The sequence below is a fragment of the Diabrotica virgifera genome, chromosome 5, assembly GCF_917563875.1.
Source record: "Diabrotica virgifera virgifera chromosome 5, PGI_DIABVI_V3a".
Lineage (NCBI taxonomy): Eukaryota > Metazoa > Arthropoda > Insecta > Coleoptera > Chrysomelidae > Diabrotica > Diabrotica virgifera.
In genome coordinates, this window is record NC_065447.1 from 2,044,548 (window position 1) to 2,065,313 (window position 20,766).

The 20,766-nt window shown below is 32.5% G+C and overlaps 1 protein-coding gene across 5 annotated transcripts in view; it reads left to right on the forward strand.

Annotated features, from left to right (window-relative positions):
- LOC114333597 (protein sickie) overlaps positions 1-20,766 on the forward strand; it is an 823,608-nt gene that overhangs the window by 496,080 nt on the left and 306,762 nt on the right. For all 5 annotated transcript variants that reach the window (XM_050651212.1, XM_050651214.1, XM_050651215.1 and 2 more), the window contains one exon: positions 12,131-13,561. In XM_050651212.1, the coding sequence (XP_050507169.1) occupies positions 12,131-13,561 (1,431 nt within the window). The remainder of the gene's footprint in view (positions 1-12,130; positions 13,562-20,766) is intronic.

The following is a 20,766-nucleotide window of genomic DNA, read 5'->3' on the forward strand; positions in this document are numbered from 1 at the left end:
AATTTTAGAGCCATCTACTAGTCAAACAAATTTATTAGTTGAAAATAAGATTCCAGTTACACAAGTTTTGCTGCCTACTGTAACATTTCAAGGTAAGGATAAATACAACAATTTTCATAAAGCTAGAGCAATTTTAGACAGTGGTGCACAATCAAATTTATTCACTGAGCCTTTTTGTCAAAAAATTAATATTCCATTGATCAATAGACATATTCCAATTATCGGTATTAACCAATCTGAAAGCATTACTCATAAAAAAAGCTGCATCAATATAATTTCAAGCAATAAACAGTTTTCTACAATTTTGAACTGTCCAGTAGTACCAAGTATTAGCACTGCTACTCCATCATATGTCTTAAACAATTCTCTGTGGCGCATTCCTGAAAATATTAAATTGTCAGATCCGTCTCATTATGAGCCAGTATGCATAGACATACTAATTGGAGCTAGTGAATTTTGGTTTTTGCTATCAAAAGGCCAAATAAAATTAGGGAAAAACTTACCAATTTTACAAAATACAATGCTATGTTGGACAGTAGCAGGCTTAGCACCAATGTCAAAACCCATTTCAAGTCAACACATTTTCAATTTTTCTGTTATTGAAAGTTTAGATGAGCAATTAAAAAGGTTTTGGGAATTAGAAAAAATTCCTGAAAGTAACTTTTTATCACAAGATTATATTGAAAGTAAACAATTATTCTTAAATACTACATCTAAAGCTCCCAATGGACAATTCATTGTTAAATTGCCATTTAAATATCCTCCAGAAATATTAGGCAATTTCTTTGATACTGCGGTAAAACGCTTCTATTTTCTCGAAAAAATACTCACAACCAATCCAAAGTTAAAATACTTATACAAGCAATTTATTGATGGATATCAAGAATTTGGTCAATTATTCAATGTTACAAGGACTATTGATACACAATTTCAAACCTATTACTTTCTTCATCATAGTGTATACAAAGAATCAAGTCTCACTACTAAACTAAAAGTAGTTTTCGATGGAAGCTGTAAAACTACTAGTGGTTTGTCTCTTAAGGATATACAATATGTGGGTCCTAAGATCCAAAGTAATATATTTCCTATTTTAATCAAATTCAAACAATACATTTACGCAGTTTCAGCAGATGTCAGCAAAATATATGGACAAATTCAAATGATCCCTGAACATGAATCACTACAAAGAATTATCTGGAGAGATGATCCAGAGAGAGAACTTCAGGTTTTGCAGTTAAGTACAGTCACATATGGCACTTCAGCTGCTCCATATCTAGCCATACGATGTTTAAATCAGTTAGGTATTGATCATTCAAATAAATACCCACTTTCTTCCAAAACTGTTTTAAAGGACTTCTATGTAAACGATCTATTAACTGGTGCCAAGGAGCTTGAAACACTTAAACTTCTGTGTCAACAAATTTGTTCTATTTTAAATTCGGGCCATTTTCAACTTCGAAAGTGGATTTCTAATTCACAGTCTTTGTTAAATGAACTTGCAGACAACAATGTTTTCAACTCAATTCTCATGTTAGGAGAAAATGAATCATCTAAAACTTTAGGCATTCAGTGGCTTAGTCAACCAGATTTGTTTATTACACCTTCAGACCATGTTACAAAAAGAACAATTATTCTATCTTATATTTCCAAAATTTATGATCGATTAGGATTGCTTAGCTCATGTATTATAATAGCAAGAATTATTATTCAAGAGTTATGGTCTAAAGAATTACTATGGGATGAACATATTCCTAAAAACTTGTGGAAAACTTGGCATGAATTTTATGTTCAATTAAAAAACCTTAACAAACTACAAAAGATTTCTATAAATAAAGGAACTCTTAATGCAAGTAAACTCAATAGTGTTACAATGAAACTTAATAAATCAGCCCAAATTGAGTCATTTTATGATATTATTCACATTCTAAATACCAATTAACAATTACCAAAGCATTATAAAATACGTTCATTGCAACTTTTTATTGATGAGGTTGGTGTCTTGCGTGTAGGAGGCAGGTTACGTTTTACTTTGCTTAACTTTGACATAAAACATCCAAAATTATTATGTTCAAAGCATCCATTATCACACCTCATAATTAAACACAAACAAAATACACTCTTACATGCAGGAACTCAATCACTTTTGTCTTCTATTAGACAAAAATATTGGATAAGAGGAGCAAAAAATCTACTAGCTAAAAGGTTTATAAAAGACTATATGATATGCTTTAAGGAAAAGCCTACTCTCTGTACAGCACTCATGTCTAACTTACCTGACAAACGTGTTTTGCAATCATTTCCCTTTCAGCATAGTGGTATAGATTATGCTGGTCCATTTTCAATTGCAGATAGAAAGGGAAGAGGTAAACTAATTACCAAATGCTATATATGTGTTTTTGTATGTTTTTCAACCAAGTCAATACATCTTGAATTAGTTTCAAATTTAACGAGTGAAAATTTTGTGGCATGTACGTAGATTTATTTCAAGACGAGGTATGCCTTCAAATATATACTCAGATAATGGTACTACTTTTATAGGTGCCTACAATGAACTTAAGGAGTTGGGTCAATTTTTACAACAGCATCAAGGTGTTGTTTTAGATTTTGCAGCAAATCAGGGTTTCATCTGGCATTTTATACCTCCATACTCTCCCAATTTTGGTGGCCTATGGGAGGCTACTGTCAAAAGTACAAAATTTCATTTTAAAAGAATTTTGAAAGATGCAATATTGACATATGAAGAGTTTAATACACTATTAATTCAAATTGAAGGAATATTAAATTGCAGGCCGTTATTTGCATTATCCAATGATCCTCCTGACCTAAATCCTCTAACTCCTTCACATTTTCTTATTGGACGGATCATCACAGACCCTCCTGATGCTGATTTTCAAGAAGTTCCATCTAACCGACTATCTAGACTTCAATTTGTGCAACAACTGAAGCAACAATCTGTAATCGGTTTTCAAAAGACTATGTCACTCAACTACACAAGCAGTATAAATGGAACGAACCTGCATCTCCAATAATAGTGGACAGTTTTGTCCTCATCAAGAATAGCCAGTTACCGTCTTTCCGATGGAACATTGGACGAGTGTTAAAATTTTTTTTTTCTGGAAAAGACAATATCTCTAGGGTAGCGGAAGTTCGGACGTCCAATGGTGTTTTAAAACGATCTATTAGAGACCTCTCTTTACTACCATTACAGGACTCACATGTGTAATGTAGTTAATTTTGTTGTGTTTTATATTACATTAATATTATTATTATTTGAAGGTTCCCTTCAAGGTGGGGGCTATGTTAAAACTTAATACATAATTTGTTTAATCCTAAATAAGGTGGCAATGACATATTTGCTGATATTGAGTAAGCGGCCGATTGTCAGAATGACAAGATCCAATAATTCAATTTCATTACGTACACCAACGAATGTATTTTAGACGAAGAATAAATTTAATAAATTGAAGATAAATTCCTTTTATTAGAACCACAAAAATAATACAGTCCACCCAAGATATTTATACAAAGGATATCAGGAGAAAGTATATCAGCAGTTGATGCATTAAAAATAGCAAATGACTAAATGACACTGATGTAAATAAACAAAACAAAGAGAAAGGTTTTGAAGTATATAAAAGTGAGGAAGGTGTTAAAAGCTCTAAGAAGTTGGTAAAACAGAACAGAGTGGTCCAACTAAAACAGATGCTTCTGAAACCAACAATAACCCCAACATTGAAGATACCAATAAAAATAGAGAAAACGCTGTTGATAAACCGGAACAAGGGTACTTAGAGAATATTAAGAAAATGTAAATGATCTTAAAAATGTTCCTCAGGAAGTGAAAATTAAGGAAAAAGCCACCGAAACTGTAACTGAGTTACCTATTGATACTACCACTCTGGTTAATATGGATTAAATCGAACTTCTTTCTGTTTTGCCTTCAGAAACAGTAACACCAGACATATTTGAACGAATCCATTGATTGAAACCTCAAGGAACTATATATTTTTTCCAATTGTAGCGTCTTTATATGATAAAAAGCTGATAATAATGTTGTTAAGAAGCCAGAAGTTGTGAAAAATGATTCCATCGATAGTAATTCACCTGCTGAAGTTAATGAAGTAAAGCCAGATATTTCGGAGAATAATAATTTCACTAGTTAACAATCATCTGCTGATGTTGATCAGTTGCCATTGATTCCCGAATCAATGTATGACTAGGAAGACATAATAAATCAGTAGAAGGTTTTAGTTTAGAATAGCAATGAGGATTGCATAAATTAGGACATTGTATTGTGATATGATGATTTTGCGTTATTTGTGGGCTCAATCAATATTATTTATATTTTTGTTCTTCTTATTTTCCTGTTAGGAAATACATTTTTATAGCTGCATATAAATAATGAAGGGTTACCATCGGATACAGTTCAACCTGTGTCAAATTGCCGCACATGTCTACAATATAAAGTCAAAACAAGATTATTTAATGCAAGCCATCAACTATACGGCCTAGAAAATCTCCTAACATGAAAGAATAACTTCTTGGTTCTTGTTATTTTTATTTATAGGCACTAAATTAAATGTTCCGTGTCAGCTACTCGCGATGTACCTACTTAGTCCAGTCACGGTGACATTTTCCCTCTAAATTTTTTATCACTGCACCGATTTTTCTGAAATTTTTACAGATAGTAGGAAATTAGTCAAAAAGGTTATATTATGGTGTTGATGTAAGTTTCTACCCCTTGGGTGGTTGACATCCCATTTTGAGGGTTGATATTTTTATAACCAAGATAACCCCGGGAATTGATAGAGAATCAAATTTTAAGCAAAAAATGTCATATCATTTTTTTTTCGCTAGATCACTACTTTTCGAATTACTCACACTTGTTAGTATATTTTTCGCTGTTTTTCAATTAACTTTTACGAATAACTCAATTGGTTTTGTACTGAGTTGTCTAAGTCATTTTGGTTTGTTTTTGATTTGCTCAAAAAAATTAAAATGCCAAGAGTTCGCGAACGTCTGACAGACGCGTTTTCGTAAGACGTTTTCGATGTCAGAGACGACATAATATACTTGGCTATGGAACGTCATACAGCAAGGCAAGCAAGCATTATACGGGGTGCTATATGTTTGGGAATCAGATCACTTCTAGTCCTTATTGATGGCACTTTGACAGCTCGACGAAATATTGGTGAAGTACTGCAACCAGTTTTAAATCCCTAATGCAAGACCTCATATTGCCCGTGAAACCGTGCAGTTCTTTCAAGAATCTGATATGAACACTTTGAAGTGGCCAGCAAGATCAGCTGATTTATCACCTATCGAACATGTAGGTCGAAACCTACATCGATTGCCACGTTCTCCAGCAAACTTAGAAGATCTGTGTCTGTGACATAACATAAGAAGAATCTAGATGAGTATTCTGCAATATGATATAGACGAATTAATTATATCCTCATAGAGTAACTCGAGTGTGTAGAAAATCAAGGAGACCCACTCATTATTAATTTTTTGACGAAAATAACGTTGCAATTTTTTTTATAATTTTAGAGAATAAACATCAATTTATGTCTGAAATTAAATTTATTTGACGTTCTGATTTCCACTACGGAAATCGTTATCAAAATACAAAAATATGTTTTGATTTTTGTTTAGAATGTTATCAGATAATAATAATACTGTAATGTATACTTCCATAGTTAACTATTTGAAAAAAAAACGAACAAACTGTGGAAGATGCGCCGACTCCCTCCACAGATGGGGTAAACTCCCCTCGCCTTCTTGTGACTGCGGCGCTGCAAGACAGACGATCAGTCACATTGTTCAGGACTGCCCACGCAGAGCATACACAGGCGACCCTATAGACTTTGTAATGGCAACCGAAGGGTCAATCGAATATATAAAAAAATTAGACATCTGTTTGTGATGCATTGTATAATGCATAAATCTAAATATATTCTGTGATATACTTAAGCCATACGCTAAATAAAAAAATAAAAAATCAAAAAAAAAATTTGTCCTACATGTTGAATTTTATTTGGCCATCAGTATAAAAAGCTCGTCTAGCACTTATATAACTTTTGAAGAGGAGTGTAAGATAAGCCGAAATTCCAAATTTGCAGCAAAATCGACTCAGTTATAAAAAATTTAGACCTCTTTGCCTCCACAGTGACTGGACTACTCCTTCTAAATCCAAGTATATAGGTAAATAAAATCAAAAATAGACGCAAACGATTTATTTACGAGATTGTCTGTAGATTCATCGATCTTTTGAATAGTTGAAGACTTCTTCGAGATAAAAATAAGCCGAATTTCTGGATGTACTCTGATGCTGGAGCGGATACGGAGACTCAAGGAGTTCATGGATCTTTTATGTTTGTTGATATTAGATAAACATTCTTTAACCGCCGGAATGACAAATTCTTTTAATTTGTTTATACAACCGGTTGTTTAGGTTCAATTTTTCTTTTTTAAGAGCCCAACAGGCATTAAAGAGCCGTTTATAAGAAAGAAAATAAATTGTTCGATGGTAAGATGAACGATTCTCGGCAGTATCATGTGAAACTTACTTTTTGGTGGCAGTATAGTGAAGCAGTGGTTTTATTTTGTAAAAGTTGCATCTACGGACTATACTGAAAAATTAAAATAATGTGTGTGTGTTTATGTTTTATTGGCAACAGTAGCATTTCTACTTTGCCTTTGTTACATAAGAAACGTTAAAATAATAAATAAATAGAAATATGTACAAACAAAAAAATTAAATACTGGTTGAAGGGTTTAAGAGTACACAACCAGAGAAACGATTCAATTTAAATTCAATCTGAAAAAGTCACATGTTGCAAAAAGTTTGTTTTGTGCAGAGAAGAGTTTTTTATAAGTTATGTACAATTTGAAGTAACTGAGTCTTACAAGATATTAAAAAATTGGGCGAAACAAGTTTAAACCCTCAAAAAATATCCCCCAAAAACACCCCCCACGTTTTTGGGGATTTGAACGTGTTATTCCCATTTTTAATGTCCTAAATGACACAATTACTTACTTCAAATTATAAATAAAACCTTTAATAAAACTCTAAAAATCCGGTTTTTGGATTTTTATGGGTATGGCACCTTAAGAAAAATCTGAAAAAATTAGAAACATAGTTTTTGATAAAATACACAAATATTGTTCTGAAGCTATTTCTTTGTGACATTTATGTAATGTAAAAAATGATTTTTTAAGTTAAAGGGCTTATTTCCCATTTAGAATAATAAAATACAAAAATTAAAAATTAGACCTGAAACCATCCCCAAAAAAAAGTAGATAATAGGTACACTTTTTTCGAAAAAAAAAATCATTTTGAGGTTACATACACTCAACCTACCGGTCTATAAACAGACATGTTTTGCGAAAGCCTCAGCTATGCGTGTAATTTTTTTTGAAATTTTTAAATGGATAAAATTGACCTACAAAAATAAAAACGAAATGCCCTTTTTTGATCGTAGGGGGAGACGGAGGGGGTGGAGGGTTAAAATAGAGGTGAGTCTTATCTTTTAATCATATAGAACGTAAAAAAATGAAAAAGATTGAGTTCTGGGAATGCTTATACATTTTGCTTATCTTAACGGGGTGTAACCAGTACCCATATACCGTTGAATCACTTTTGCATTTCTCCAATCCAGTTGCGGTATTTCAAATATTTTCAATTTCGTATATTTATAGTAGATTTCAATTTAATTGTTGAGCAAGGTATTTTCTCCAATCCAACTGGCCATCTTTCACTGACTGAAGAATAACATTACAACACGATATAGTGTCTCTAAAAATACCACCTCGTAGTAGAATTCGAAAAGAAAATGAGCATAATGGATGGCCTAGATGATGGGTGGGTTTTTATTTTTGAAACTCAATAACTCACTTAAATGATGTGTGGCATGTCGACATATTTCTATGGATAGCTGAAAACTGCAACCGTAGAACCTGCACATTGCGTAATATAAATGATTTAAAAAGGTGTGCAACAATATGTTGGATGGGATAAGATAATAAAGAACAAACAGTGTCCATAAATCGACGTTTTTAAATAATTAATTTGTGGTGGTTCTACAAAAATTCAGAGCGAATAAATCACAAAGTATAGTCAACTCCCATTCATCCGCTGCGGATGATTAGCGAGTCTACCGAAACCAATTTTAAGCCGAATGAAAACGTATTTTAGAAACTAGATATTATGTATTATTTTTAATATTAATATAATATTATATTGTTATAATATAAAGTGATAAAACAAAGAAACACATTTTCTTACGCACCGCTAATAATAGAATTCATTATTTCCGAGCCCCCATGATTGACACATAATTTCAGCTGTTTTTGACCAGATAATACACTTGACTTTATATGACTAATTTCATAATTTCATAATCTATTTTACGTACTTTACCTGATGCCTTTCAAAAGTGCCAGAGCCCGCAGCATAATCCCAAAATATTTCATTCTTCCACAATCCACGAACCCCTAATCGGTGCTTTAAATGTTTCAAAATAATCCTGAAATATTCTAGCTTCTATTATAGAGTAGCCTGACCTGAACATCTTCCGAAGTATCTGCAGCATATCTGGACAGTCCTAAAACGGGCCAAGGATTTTTGAAATCCTTTATACAGTGTGTCTGCGTAACTTGGAACCATATGGGAAACTTTTCAACGAAAACATTTAGTTTATAAATTCGCAAAAGTGTGTGTGTTATTGCGTTGCCGCTCCTGCAATGCTCAGATCAGATTTATCGATGGATTCTTATGTAGTTTTTTCTTCTGAATCTAAATCTGAAAATGGCATTTCGATATTTCTAACCGTCTTCGAGATAATCGACCTCAAAGTCTAAGATGTGACGTCAAAATCGTTTTATTTTCTTCCGACACACTACACGTCCAGCTGAAATCGTTGCTATTAAGTAGGCTAGTTTTTTAATCTCGATTTGTTAAGCAAATCATATGTTATTTATATTTGAGTTTGACACTTCGTGAATGTCAAACTTAATTTTAAATTAAGTATTAATAAATCATTAATGACATTTGATAGTGAATTTAATTATTAAATAAAATAAATAAGATGTTCAAAAATACAATTTGAGTATATTTTAAAAGCAATAATTTATTAACAACTTTAAAAGGGTTTATACGAGTATGCGGCATACAGCCTCCCCTTTATGATAAATGGACTGTTCCATTTGCTATGAAATTAAAATATAGTCGGTTCGCTAAACTCGACACAACTGGCTAGTGATTTTAGTAGGTAATTTTTTTGTTTTTTGCGAATTTTGCCAAAATTGGCAAAATTACTAATTATTTAGTAATTATTAACTAATCAGTAATAATTTTTTTTGCCAAATTTACAAAATTATTGACTAAAATCACTAGCCAGTTGTGTCTGAGTTTAGCGAACCGACAGTTTATGAAATAATATTGTTTGGTATAAAAAATTATGGTCTGATATGTGCAATTACATCCTTCTAATAATAATGGAAAAAAATATTTGAACATTTTTCTCAAATTATGGATACTAACAACATTTTAATTTATAACTCTTTTATTTTTAATTTGACGAAGAAAAGTTATTCTTCATAAAAAGCTCTTCATGTTCTAAGATTTATGATGCAACCATCAAATATAAAATTTTATACGAGGTATTAAAAAAATATGAATTTCGATCAAGAGTAAACTACCTGTATAGTTCATAACATTTAAATTAGAATGATGTAATTGCACATTAAAACATAATTATTAATTCTAAACTACTTTTCATAATAGCAATTTTCCATATTATGAATTAAAGTATGTACGTAAATAAACAAAGTTTTCGTTACATGATAATGCTCGCATTTTCAGCTTGTTTAATATCAATTTTACGAAAAAAAGTTATTCTTTATAAAGTGCTCTGCATAGTTAAAAACCTGTGACGCAATCATCAGATATCAAATTTTATCAACAGTATACGAGGTATGTCAAAAAATATGAATTTCGCTCAAGAGTAAAGTTCCTTTATATTTCACCGTATCGAAAATTGTCATTGAGGCAAGTTGTTTGTAATTAAAAATTATGTTATAATCTGCATGAAAATTTTCGTCAAATCACGGACACCCAACATCATTTTTATTTATGATAGCTCCGTTATTATTAATTTTACGAAAAAAAGTTACCCTTTATGAAACGTTCTGCATAGTTTAATAACAAAGATAAAATTATAATAATATTATATTATATTAAATTTTTTTCGATTTTATACGAGGTATGTCAAAAATATGAATTTCGCTGAAGAGTAAAGTACTATTTTTCACAATATTGAAATTTGTTATTACAAAAAGTTGTTCAGAATTAAAAACTATGTTTTTATATGCAATTGCATCCTTCTAGTTGAAATATTGTGAACTATAAAGGTATTTTACTCTTAAGCGAAATTCATATTTTTTGACATACCTCGTATAAAATTGAAAAAAATTGATATCTTATGAATGCATCTTAGTTTTTTGACTATTCAGACATTTTTATAAAGAATAACTTTTTTTCGCAAAATTAATACTAACGGAGTTATCTTAAATAAAAATAATGTTAGATATCCGTAATTTGAGGAAAATTAAAAAAAAAATGTTTCAATTAGAAGAGTGTAAATGCATATTATAACGCACTTTGCTCTTGAGCGAACTTCATACTTTTGGACATACCTCGTATATTATTGATAAAATTTGATATCTGATGATTGTATCTTAGGTTTTAGACTATGCAGATCACTTTATGATGAATAACTTTTTTGCGTAATATTGATATTAAAAAAGTTTCCCATATGGTTCCAAGTTACGCAGACACACTGTATACTCCTAAAACGTTCCAGGATATTCCTACAAAATATCGGTTAGTCTTACAACATTTTAAGTCCTTTATAAGATTCTGTAGCGTTTCAGGCAGTCACGAATTATCTTACACATCCCTGAAGCTCTGCACTGGCCGTGAAGCACGGCAGAATAGTTCCGAAACATTACAGATTTCTGTGAAATTTTCTATAGGCCCTTTTAATTTATTATCTATTTATTATTATTTATTATCTGCCTTATTTTGACTAACTTGATCCTCATTAGATTCATTTGCACTCATTTCGTTTTTCTTGAATTCACTTTGAGTAGCTTCCTCTTTACTAGGTTCATTTTTCTTCGCTTCAGCTTGAACACCTTGATCTTTACTAGATTCATTTTCACTTATATCGTTTTCTTTGACTCTGTAGCTGCAGACTCTCTCTGTAGACTCTCTGTTTTACTCTCTCTTCTTCACTTTCTTTTATTTCATTTCATTTTATTTCAGGCTTATTTGTAGCTTGGGCTGAATTTTTTTTAACGGTCAACCTTTTTGTTCGTTGGATTTTTTTAGCATGGCTACCTTCTTCAGAATCTGATGCAGCCAACTTTTCTTTAGAATCTACATAATAATATTATGTATATTATGCATGTTATGCATCGTCCTCTTTTGCGCCCTTTTCATTATCACAATATTTATCATCATCATCTGATGATTCATCATTATTTATCAAATTTTATTGAGGATAAGACTCATCCTATGACTGACTCTTCATTGTTTACTTCTGTTTCTTTAGTTGGCTGGGATATTGTTCTATTTTACCATCTTCTTTACTATCTGATCATTGTTCTTCTGTGCTAGAACTCTCTGCAGTGGAAGTTTCTTGGCTATTCATAAATTTTAACAAAGAGCTTTACCAGGTCATCAACGTAGATAGGTTTATTTTCTATCTATTTTAACGATCGCGATAGACAATTCGTCTGGCCCAAGACTTTTTTCATTTCGTTTGGTCGTCAATGCATATAGTATTTTGTCCTTTATAATTTCTGAACTTCTTGTTCTTAGTAAGGTACGTAAGTACTAAGAGCTCTTTAATGTATTATTTCCATCACTTTTCTTCAACGTTCATTTATAATATTCCTATTTTTGTCTAGAGAATCAGCAGTGTCATTTATTCTTTCTAATTCTGCCGCTTATTTAATCATTCGATATAATTTAAAGTCTTATTTGTTCTGAAGATTTTCATTCTCTTCACATTATTCTTCAAAATATGTTTTTCTCTCTCTAATATACAATTTTTTGTTTCAGATCTTCGGGAATCGTCCATAAGGGGGGAAGTAGCATCCCTTTGCCGGGCTCCTCTCTGCCAGCTCGGAGATGTCCCCCGGACAAAGTCCGCCCGGTGGCGAGCAGCAGTCGGAGCACCAGCCCTGCTTTATCCATGATACCCAGGGCACCTCCATCTCAAATAGCCAGTCCCTACCAAAGCAACAACCAATCGCAGAAAAACTCGATGTTGGACAAGCTGAAGCTGTTCAAAAACAACGAGAAACCTGTACCGGTCAGCAACGGCAAGCGAACTAGTAGCTCTAGCGGGGTTTCCTCAGCTAGAAGTGAAAGAAGTGATTCGAGTATAAGTCTAGAGCCTAATGTTGACTTGAAACCAATTCGAAATACGTCCAGGCTAAAGCAGACGCGGCCTGGCAAGCCAGCTCAAGTCAAGAACAGTCCGAATTCTACAAAAAAAGAAGTAGCTACCAACAAATCTAACAAAACGGCTACAGATGTGGAAAAGCATGCTTATAAAATAGCAAACCTTCCTGGTACTAAGTTGGCAGAACCAAAAATCAGAGTTACCGCTAGTAAAGAACCTCCACCAAAAGCAAACCATGTACCTATACATAACGGAACTGCTCAAGCAGTTCCTGGCACAGGCATACCCAAACCAACTGCAGCTGTGAAAGGTACTACCAAGATAAGCAGAGACACCAGCGTTACTTCATTTAAAATTCCCAATAGCACATCCATATCCAGAGAGAGCTCTCAAGTATCGTTGAAGCAACAAAAAGCTGCTGTAGCTTTAATATCTCCAATTAAAAATGAAAAGGATACAACGCAATTGTCGGAAAGCAGTCACAGTGCTAGTACCGGTCATCATAGTAACTCTAGTGAAAGTTCTGTCATATACAAACCTTCCAGCGAAAGTGGATCAGAGTGTCACAATATTATTCCGAATAGAAAAGAACCTGTTAACTACATCACAGCTGTAACTGACCAATCACCTCCTCCTCCTGCACCTCAAACACCTAAAGAACCTCCCTGTGATGAAAACAAGGATCAACATAGCGATAAAGAAATTAACAACATATCTTACAATAACTTAGTGAACAGAGAGAAGCTAGATATATCGAAAGAAACTGAAAAAGATATCCTGAATCATATCAAAGACGTATACCTAGAAGAAAAAGACGAGAATTTATCAATAGAACCAATGAGGCCTTTACTTCGAGGGTACTGCAGTACTTTAACTCTACCGCCGAGGCAGCGACAATACCAGAGGGTGCAACCTGATGGTGGTTCCGACTATTGTGAGATTTCTTTGGCGAATGGTTACCTTTCGGATGGAGAGGTGTTGAGGAATACTGTTGTTATGGATATTGGTGATGGGTATTTATCTGAAGGAGGATCCATTTTGTATACCAGACGGTTGCAGACCATGCCAGCACATCTACCAAATGGGTAAGTACAAGAGATCTCACTATATATTGTTACACTTCTTTTTAATCTCTTTATTGAAATGCAGCAATATTGCAATCGTTGTTATATAACTTTAATTGAATGACAACTATTCAAAAACTCAATATAATACTACTGTTATTCGAGCTGTCAACTTTCTGTGTTTATACAGCGTGTCTACTTAAGTTGGAAACATATGGGAAACTTTTTTGTTATTCATTTTACGAAAAAAAGTTATTCTTTATAAAAAGTTCTGCATGCTCCTAACCTAAGATACAATCATCAGATATCAATTTTTTTCAATATTATACGAGGTATGTCAAAAAATATGAACTTCGTTCAAGAGTAAAATACCTTTATTTCTCTCGATATCGAAAATTCTTATTATGAAAAGTTATTTGGAAATAAAAACTAAGATCAAATATGCAATTACATGCTTCTAATTGGAAAAAAATATTTTCCAAATTTTTCTCAAATTTATTGATACTTAACTTCGTTTTTATTTATTACACACACAATAACTCTTTTAATATTACTTTTACAAAAAAAAGGTATTCTTTATAAAAAGCTCTGTATATCCTAGGACCGAAGATACAACTATCAGATATCACATTTTATTAATTTTATACGAGGGATGTCAAAAAGTATGAATTTCACTCAAGAGTAAAGTACCTTTATTTTTCACAATATTGAAAATGGTTATTAAATAAAGTTGTTTAGAATTAAAAACTATGTTTTAATATGCAATGACATCCTTAATATTGTGAAATATAAAGGTACTATATTCTTGAGCGAATTTCGTATTTTTTGACACACCTCGTATAAAATTAATAAAAGTTGATATATCATGGTTGTGTCTTAGATTTTAGACCATGCAGAGCTTTTTATGAAGAATAACTTTTTTCGTAAAATGAATAATAAAAGAGTTATCATATTTGTAATAATTAAAAACGATGTTAGGTATCCATAAATTTGAGAAAAATTTTTTTTTTTTCAATTAGAAGCATGTAATTGCATATTTGATCTCAGTTTTTAATTCTAAACAACTTTTTATGATAAGAATTTTCGTTATTGAGAGAAATAAAGGTACTTTACCCTTGACCGAAATTCATATTTTTTGACATACCTCGTATATTATTGAGAAAATTTGATATCTGATGATTGAATCTTAGGTTTTGGGGCATGCAGAACTTTTTATAAAGAATAACTTTTTTCGTAAACTTAATAATAAAAAAGTTTCCCATATGTTTCCAACTTAGTAGACACGCTGTATACATCTTCTGACGTTCCAAACTTTACGAGACATTTCGGGATTTTTTGATAACTTTTTGAAGGTTCTACATTTTTATTGCTTCTTCATTGTCGTCAAGGGACTTTTTCTATATGGAATAAATCTTACGAAACTGTGGCAACAGTGGTAGTTAATCTTATAATAATCTAATAAATATTTCTAAAACTATGCGGTTTAGGATGAACAACCTTCTATACAAAAATGTTCTACAATAAATTTGAAATAAAAAAGGTCCTTCTAAAATGAACGGTTCCAAAGTTACGGAGGTAGTATAGTATAATTCATCCAAAAAAAAGCCTAACCCAAGCATCCAAACAATCCAAAGTAAAAGTTTTCCTCCAACACCAAATTGTTCTAATGGTCCACATAGTGTTCAGTAAAAAGTTACATATTTTGAGCGTCCGGTTGGGGGGGAGATGGGGGAGAATTCGGTAAATTAGTAGTTTTTTTAAGTTTTCGTCAATATTTCTAAAACTATGCTTTAGCGTAAACAATGTTCTATACAAAAATGTTCTACATAAAATTTAAAATAAAAAAGGTCCTATGCATAATTGTCATAAAATTAACGGTTCCAGAGTTGGGAGGGTAAAAAGTGGAGGTTTTCATTATGTGGACCATATAGAACAATTTGGTGTTGGAGGATAACTTTCACTTTGGATGTCTGGGTTATGCCATCCTTTGGATCAATTGTATCATAGTATTACTCCCGTGAATGTATGTGAATGGATTTACTCCCGAGAGAATCGGGAAAATTTTGAATAGGTAGACACCATAAAACAGAAGGGAGTTAGGAAAAATTAGAGGGACACACAAAAAAATTGGACGGGCTCAGAAAAGATTAGAGAGAGTCATTATATTAATTTATAAACTATCATGTGTTACATCAAAAGTTTTTTATGCGTTTTTGAGGGTAGTACTCAATAATGATTTGGTATTTTCTATGTATAAGTACATTTTAGTTAGTATGGACTTGTTACTTTTTTATCATTTTTTCATCACTGACTAACGAATTTTTAGTACACGCTTAACGTAATAAAATATGAATACAGATATAAAATCAAAGGAATATTAAATATCTGGATCCTAATTATACCTATGTACAATACTTTTACAAATTAATATTTAATATATTATCCACTTCTGTAAAGTTCTAAAAGTTGACATACTAAATAATGCCCTTTCATGCTCTCCCTCTCTCCCTGTACACTCTCCCAAAATGTATTGTCTTCAGTCATTAGAGCATAATCATCTCCCGATATGAATATAGACGGCCTTCCCTCCACACAAAGTGTATTAAATTTTGAGCAGAGCAATGCATGGAGAGTGGAGAGCCAAAGTGGCCTCCGCCATTTACAGGATATCTTTTAAGGATAATGGATAATCGGCGAGGGACAGGATTAAAATTAATGCCGGAAGGGATTACTCATCCTTTTTGAAGGACGAAAGGGGGTCCGGTTTCGCTGCAAGCACTGTCAGGGTTTAGCTTTTTTTGCGTTTAGTCACGAATGAATAACCACGATTATTGAAACTGGAAATTTAAACTTAAAGGTTTAGCCGATGCTTTGTAAATCTGTGGATTTGGATTTGTGGGAATTTAATAATAATATTATCTTTTTATATACAGGGGCTTTAATTAAGTTCTTCAGCCCATTTCTATTCAACTTTGGACATAGGCCGCCCCCAAATCTTTCCATTTGTGTTTGTCCTTGGCTGCGCTTTTCCAGGAAGTTCCTGCAGCTTTTACAATATCGTCTTTCCATCGCATCTGAGGTCTTTCTCTTCATCCTGCCCACGGTGTCCAGTTTTGTATTTCAGCATTCTATCGTTTATCCTCCTGTCTGGCATTGTGTCCCGCAAATCTCCACTTCAACCCTGTTATATATGTTCTGTTACATTTTTGAAGTTATACTTCTTTAGGCGCGATTTCATTTAGGGTGAAATTTTATTAATCTGTGCGCATGCGCACACAGGCAGTATGGAGTTAGTTACTAAATGTTTTAATGTATGTATGCATCAGTCCAGAAAAGGTGTGGAAAGAATATATCAGTGTTTTTAAATATATTTTTCTACAAACATGTTAAAAATGCAATTTATAGCACTCCATAGGAGCGTTAAAAATGCTACTTTAAAGCACCAGTGCTTTAAAAATTTTAAGGCACTGCAGTTAAAAGTGAATTGTCAAATTGTGAAACGTCAAAATATTTATATTTCATTTATTAACATTAATATAAATAATACAACTTGCGCAATTTGAAAAAGGTGGTTTAAAAGGTTTTTTTAAATTCAATTTAAACTGTAATATTGCATTTTTAACACGTCTGTAGAAAAAAAAAACTATTAAAATTTGTTAGAATACACAAAAATAAAAGTAGATGTTATTCTGATTTACGTATTGACAATATAGGCAGTTTTGATGTAATGTCAAGAAAAATATAAAAATGGAATGGAATGGAATTGTTGATACATAAGACGTTTGTAGAAAAAATATTGTATGATATAGGTACGTGTTAAAAATTATATTTTTAAGGCACTTATGAGAATTGCAGAATGAGCGAAGCGAATCTTTCACACGAAACTTTCACATACGTGCCTTAAAATTGTACTTTTAACATTTATATCATAAATAGGTAACTATTATTATAATTTTTGTGTATTTGGACTTGTCTACCTCGGGAATAAGATAATAAGTAATAATATTTAAAGTATTTTATAATTCACTTCGTCTGTTTGTCACTATGTCTGAGAAATCTTGTAGCCCGGATAAACAAAAGGGTATAGCTCAGTGGTAGAGCGTTGGACTGGAGATCAAGACGACCCCGGTTCGAATCCTGGTGTTTTCTAATATTTTTTTAATTTTTGGTATTGTTTTAATAAAAACTTTTGGAAAGTAGTAAATAAAAATTAATTTAATCTTTAAATAAAATACAAATAAACTGTCCGAAAGTATATTTATTTCATTGAAATCATATTTATACGTATAACTTCTTACGTGCGTACAAAGTACACACACATTCTTTTTTTTACTTTTGTTTCCTCTCTTATCCATTTGTTTGATTTTCTGTCTTGCAGTTTTATTCCCAACATGGATCTTCCCATTTTTCTTTGATTTATTTCTATTTTGTTTGTGTTGGCCTTTGTTAATGTCCATGTTTCTGAGCCATACGTCAGAACAGGAAGGATGCACTGATCAACTCCACGGGTTTTTAGGTACTGTTGTGTGTTGTATCTTTGTGCTTTTTAGTATCCATCTTAACTTTCCAAACGCTGCCCACGCCAATGTGATTCTTCTTAGTACTTAAATTGTTTGGATCTCTTTATTAACTTTGATTATTTGACCCAAGTATATCTATTCGTCAATAACCTCAATATTTACGTTATTTATATTTATATTTGTCATGTTTTTTGTTTTACTCATGTTCCTTTTAATCCTATCTTCTCGGATGCTTGTGCTGATTGAGTCAGCATTGTAGCTAGTTCTTCTTGGTTGGCTGTAATAAGAACAACACCATCGCAATATCTGAGGTGATTGAGATTCTTTCCGTTTATGTTGATACCCATGTCTTCCAATTCCAGTACTTTAAAGACGTGTTCCAGAGCTAAGGTGCGAAATTTTGGGGAAATCATATAAATAATAATTATATAAATAAAAATATAAATAATCTCCCTTGAATACCTTCAGCACCATCCCAACATGGAAAGGGACGATGCCGTTCATGTTGCAAATTAGCAAAATCGAAAAGAAAAAAGACCAGTAAGTTGTCAAAAACAACAATATAGTTCGTTCAAAATACCAAAAGTGTGTATGCGGTAAGCACAGCAAGAAGTCAAAATGTTCCTGTATCCTACGATTATCTGCCAATTCCACTGAAGCCGCATACTCCGGGTAAATTATAAATTGTTATACAGTGCGTCCCAGTTGCCCGCACAACACGCAAACTAGAAGAAATGTATACCACCTTCTCAAATGCCTCAAAAAATATGGGCCTGACAGTAAACGATGAGAAAACTAAGATGGTGGCATCAACACCCAACAATAGAGCCATAAACATCAGTCACCAATTCTGTGTTGATAACTCTACCTTTGAAGTGGTGGACAAATTCACATACTTAGGCTCCCTGATCACCAAGGAGAACGTCATGACGGAAGAAATCAAGCGAAGGATAATCCTAGCGAACAAATGCTATTTTGGACTGAGTAGACATATGAGAAGCAGAAACTTAAGCCAAAAAACAAAAATAACCATATACAAAACCCTTATACAACCAGTGTTGACATATGGATCGGAGACATGGACCATCTCCAAGGCAGATGAAAACCTTCTGCTTATATTTGAACGAAGGATCCTGAGAGGCATATTCGGTGGCATCTGTGAAAATGGTATTTGAAAGAGGAGGTACAACTACGAGGTATACCACAGATATAAACATATATTTGGTGGAAAAGACGTAGTATCTCTTATAAGAATAGGACGACTAAGATATGCAGGACATCTAGCAAGATCACAGCATAACAACCCTCCTAGAAGAATCCTTATGTCACAACCTGTGGGAAGTAGAAATAGGGGTAGGCCAAAACTTAGATGGAAAGATGGTGTAGATGAGGATGGGAGAAAAATAGGCGCAGCAAACTGGCAACGGTTGGCAATGGATAGGACTGACTGGCGTAATAGACTTGGGAAGGTCGAGGCTCTTTCATAGGGCTGTAGCACCATTGATGATGATACAGTGCGTCCATAAAATAACGCATAAATTCATTAATTCGTAAACCGGAGACTAAGGAAAAATCCCGAAACAGGTCGATTTTTATTTTTAAATTACGATTTTTTGGCATACATATCATACTATTGACGTCATCCATCTGGGCGTGATGACGTAATCGATGATTTTTTTAAATGAGAATAGGGGTCATGTAATAGCTCATTTGAAAGAGTATGTAATTCTCTATTCAATAATATAAACATTAATATAATTATTTATTCAGGGTTTCCAAAAAATGTTTTTTAAATTAAATTAATTGGTACAAAAAGATGAATGCATGTACATAATTTGTTTAATTCTAAATACATTTCATTCGTGCCAGAAAACATAAAAATGTTTTATTTAAAAAATAAACATTGATTTTCGCTTAAGCGTAATGTTAAACTTCCAAAAGGCAGGTGGGTGGCAGCTCTAACATTGAATTTAATCGAAAAGCAATATTTATTAGTTGTCAAATAAGCATGTACATGTATTCCTGTTTTCTGACAAAAGTAAAACGAATTTTGAATGAAATAAGTTAAATACATTCTTCTTTTTGTGTCAATTCATTGAATTAAAAAATTATTTTTGGACACCCTGTACAAATAATTATGTTATTATTTGTATTAGTAAATAGAGAATTACATACCCTTGCAAATGAGCTATCACACGACCCCTATTCTCATTTAAAAAATTCATCGATTACGTTATCAAGCCCAGATGGATGACGTCACTAGTGTGATATATATGCCAAAATATTGTAATTTAAAAATAAAAATCGACCTGTTTCGGAATTTTTCCTTAAAGTCGCCGGTTTAGGAAATAATGAATTTATGCGTTACTTTATGGATGCACTGTATTTAACTGTTCCATGTCTGAACTGAACGTCTAGGAATACTTTTTTTATTTGTAAAAGTGTTATTTTTAAATTAGTTTAAATAAAGAAACACGTTTTTGATTAATTTATGTGTGGACATTTATTGACCCCCTAAGTCCTAGCTTTTTCTAATAAAAGGTTGGTTCTGCAACTGTCTGCAAGGGTTAAAAAACTGCATAATATGCTTCGTACTTAAAACATTACAATATTCAAGCCGTTAGCGCTATATTTTTCTTGGCATAAGCATAACAATACAACATTTGAAAAGCGAAATACACATTTCTCTGTTTTTTATAAACCCTA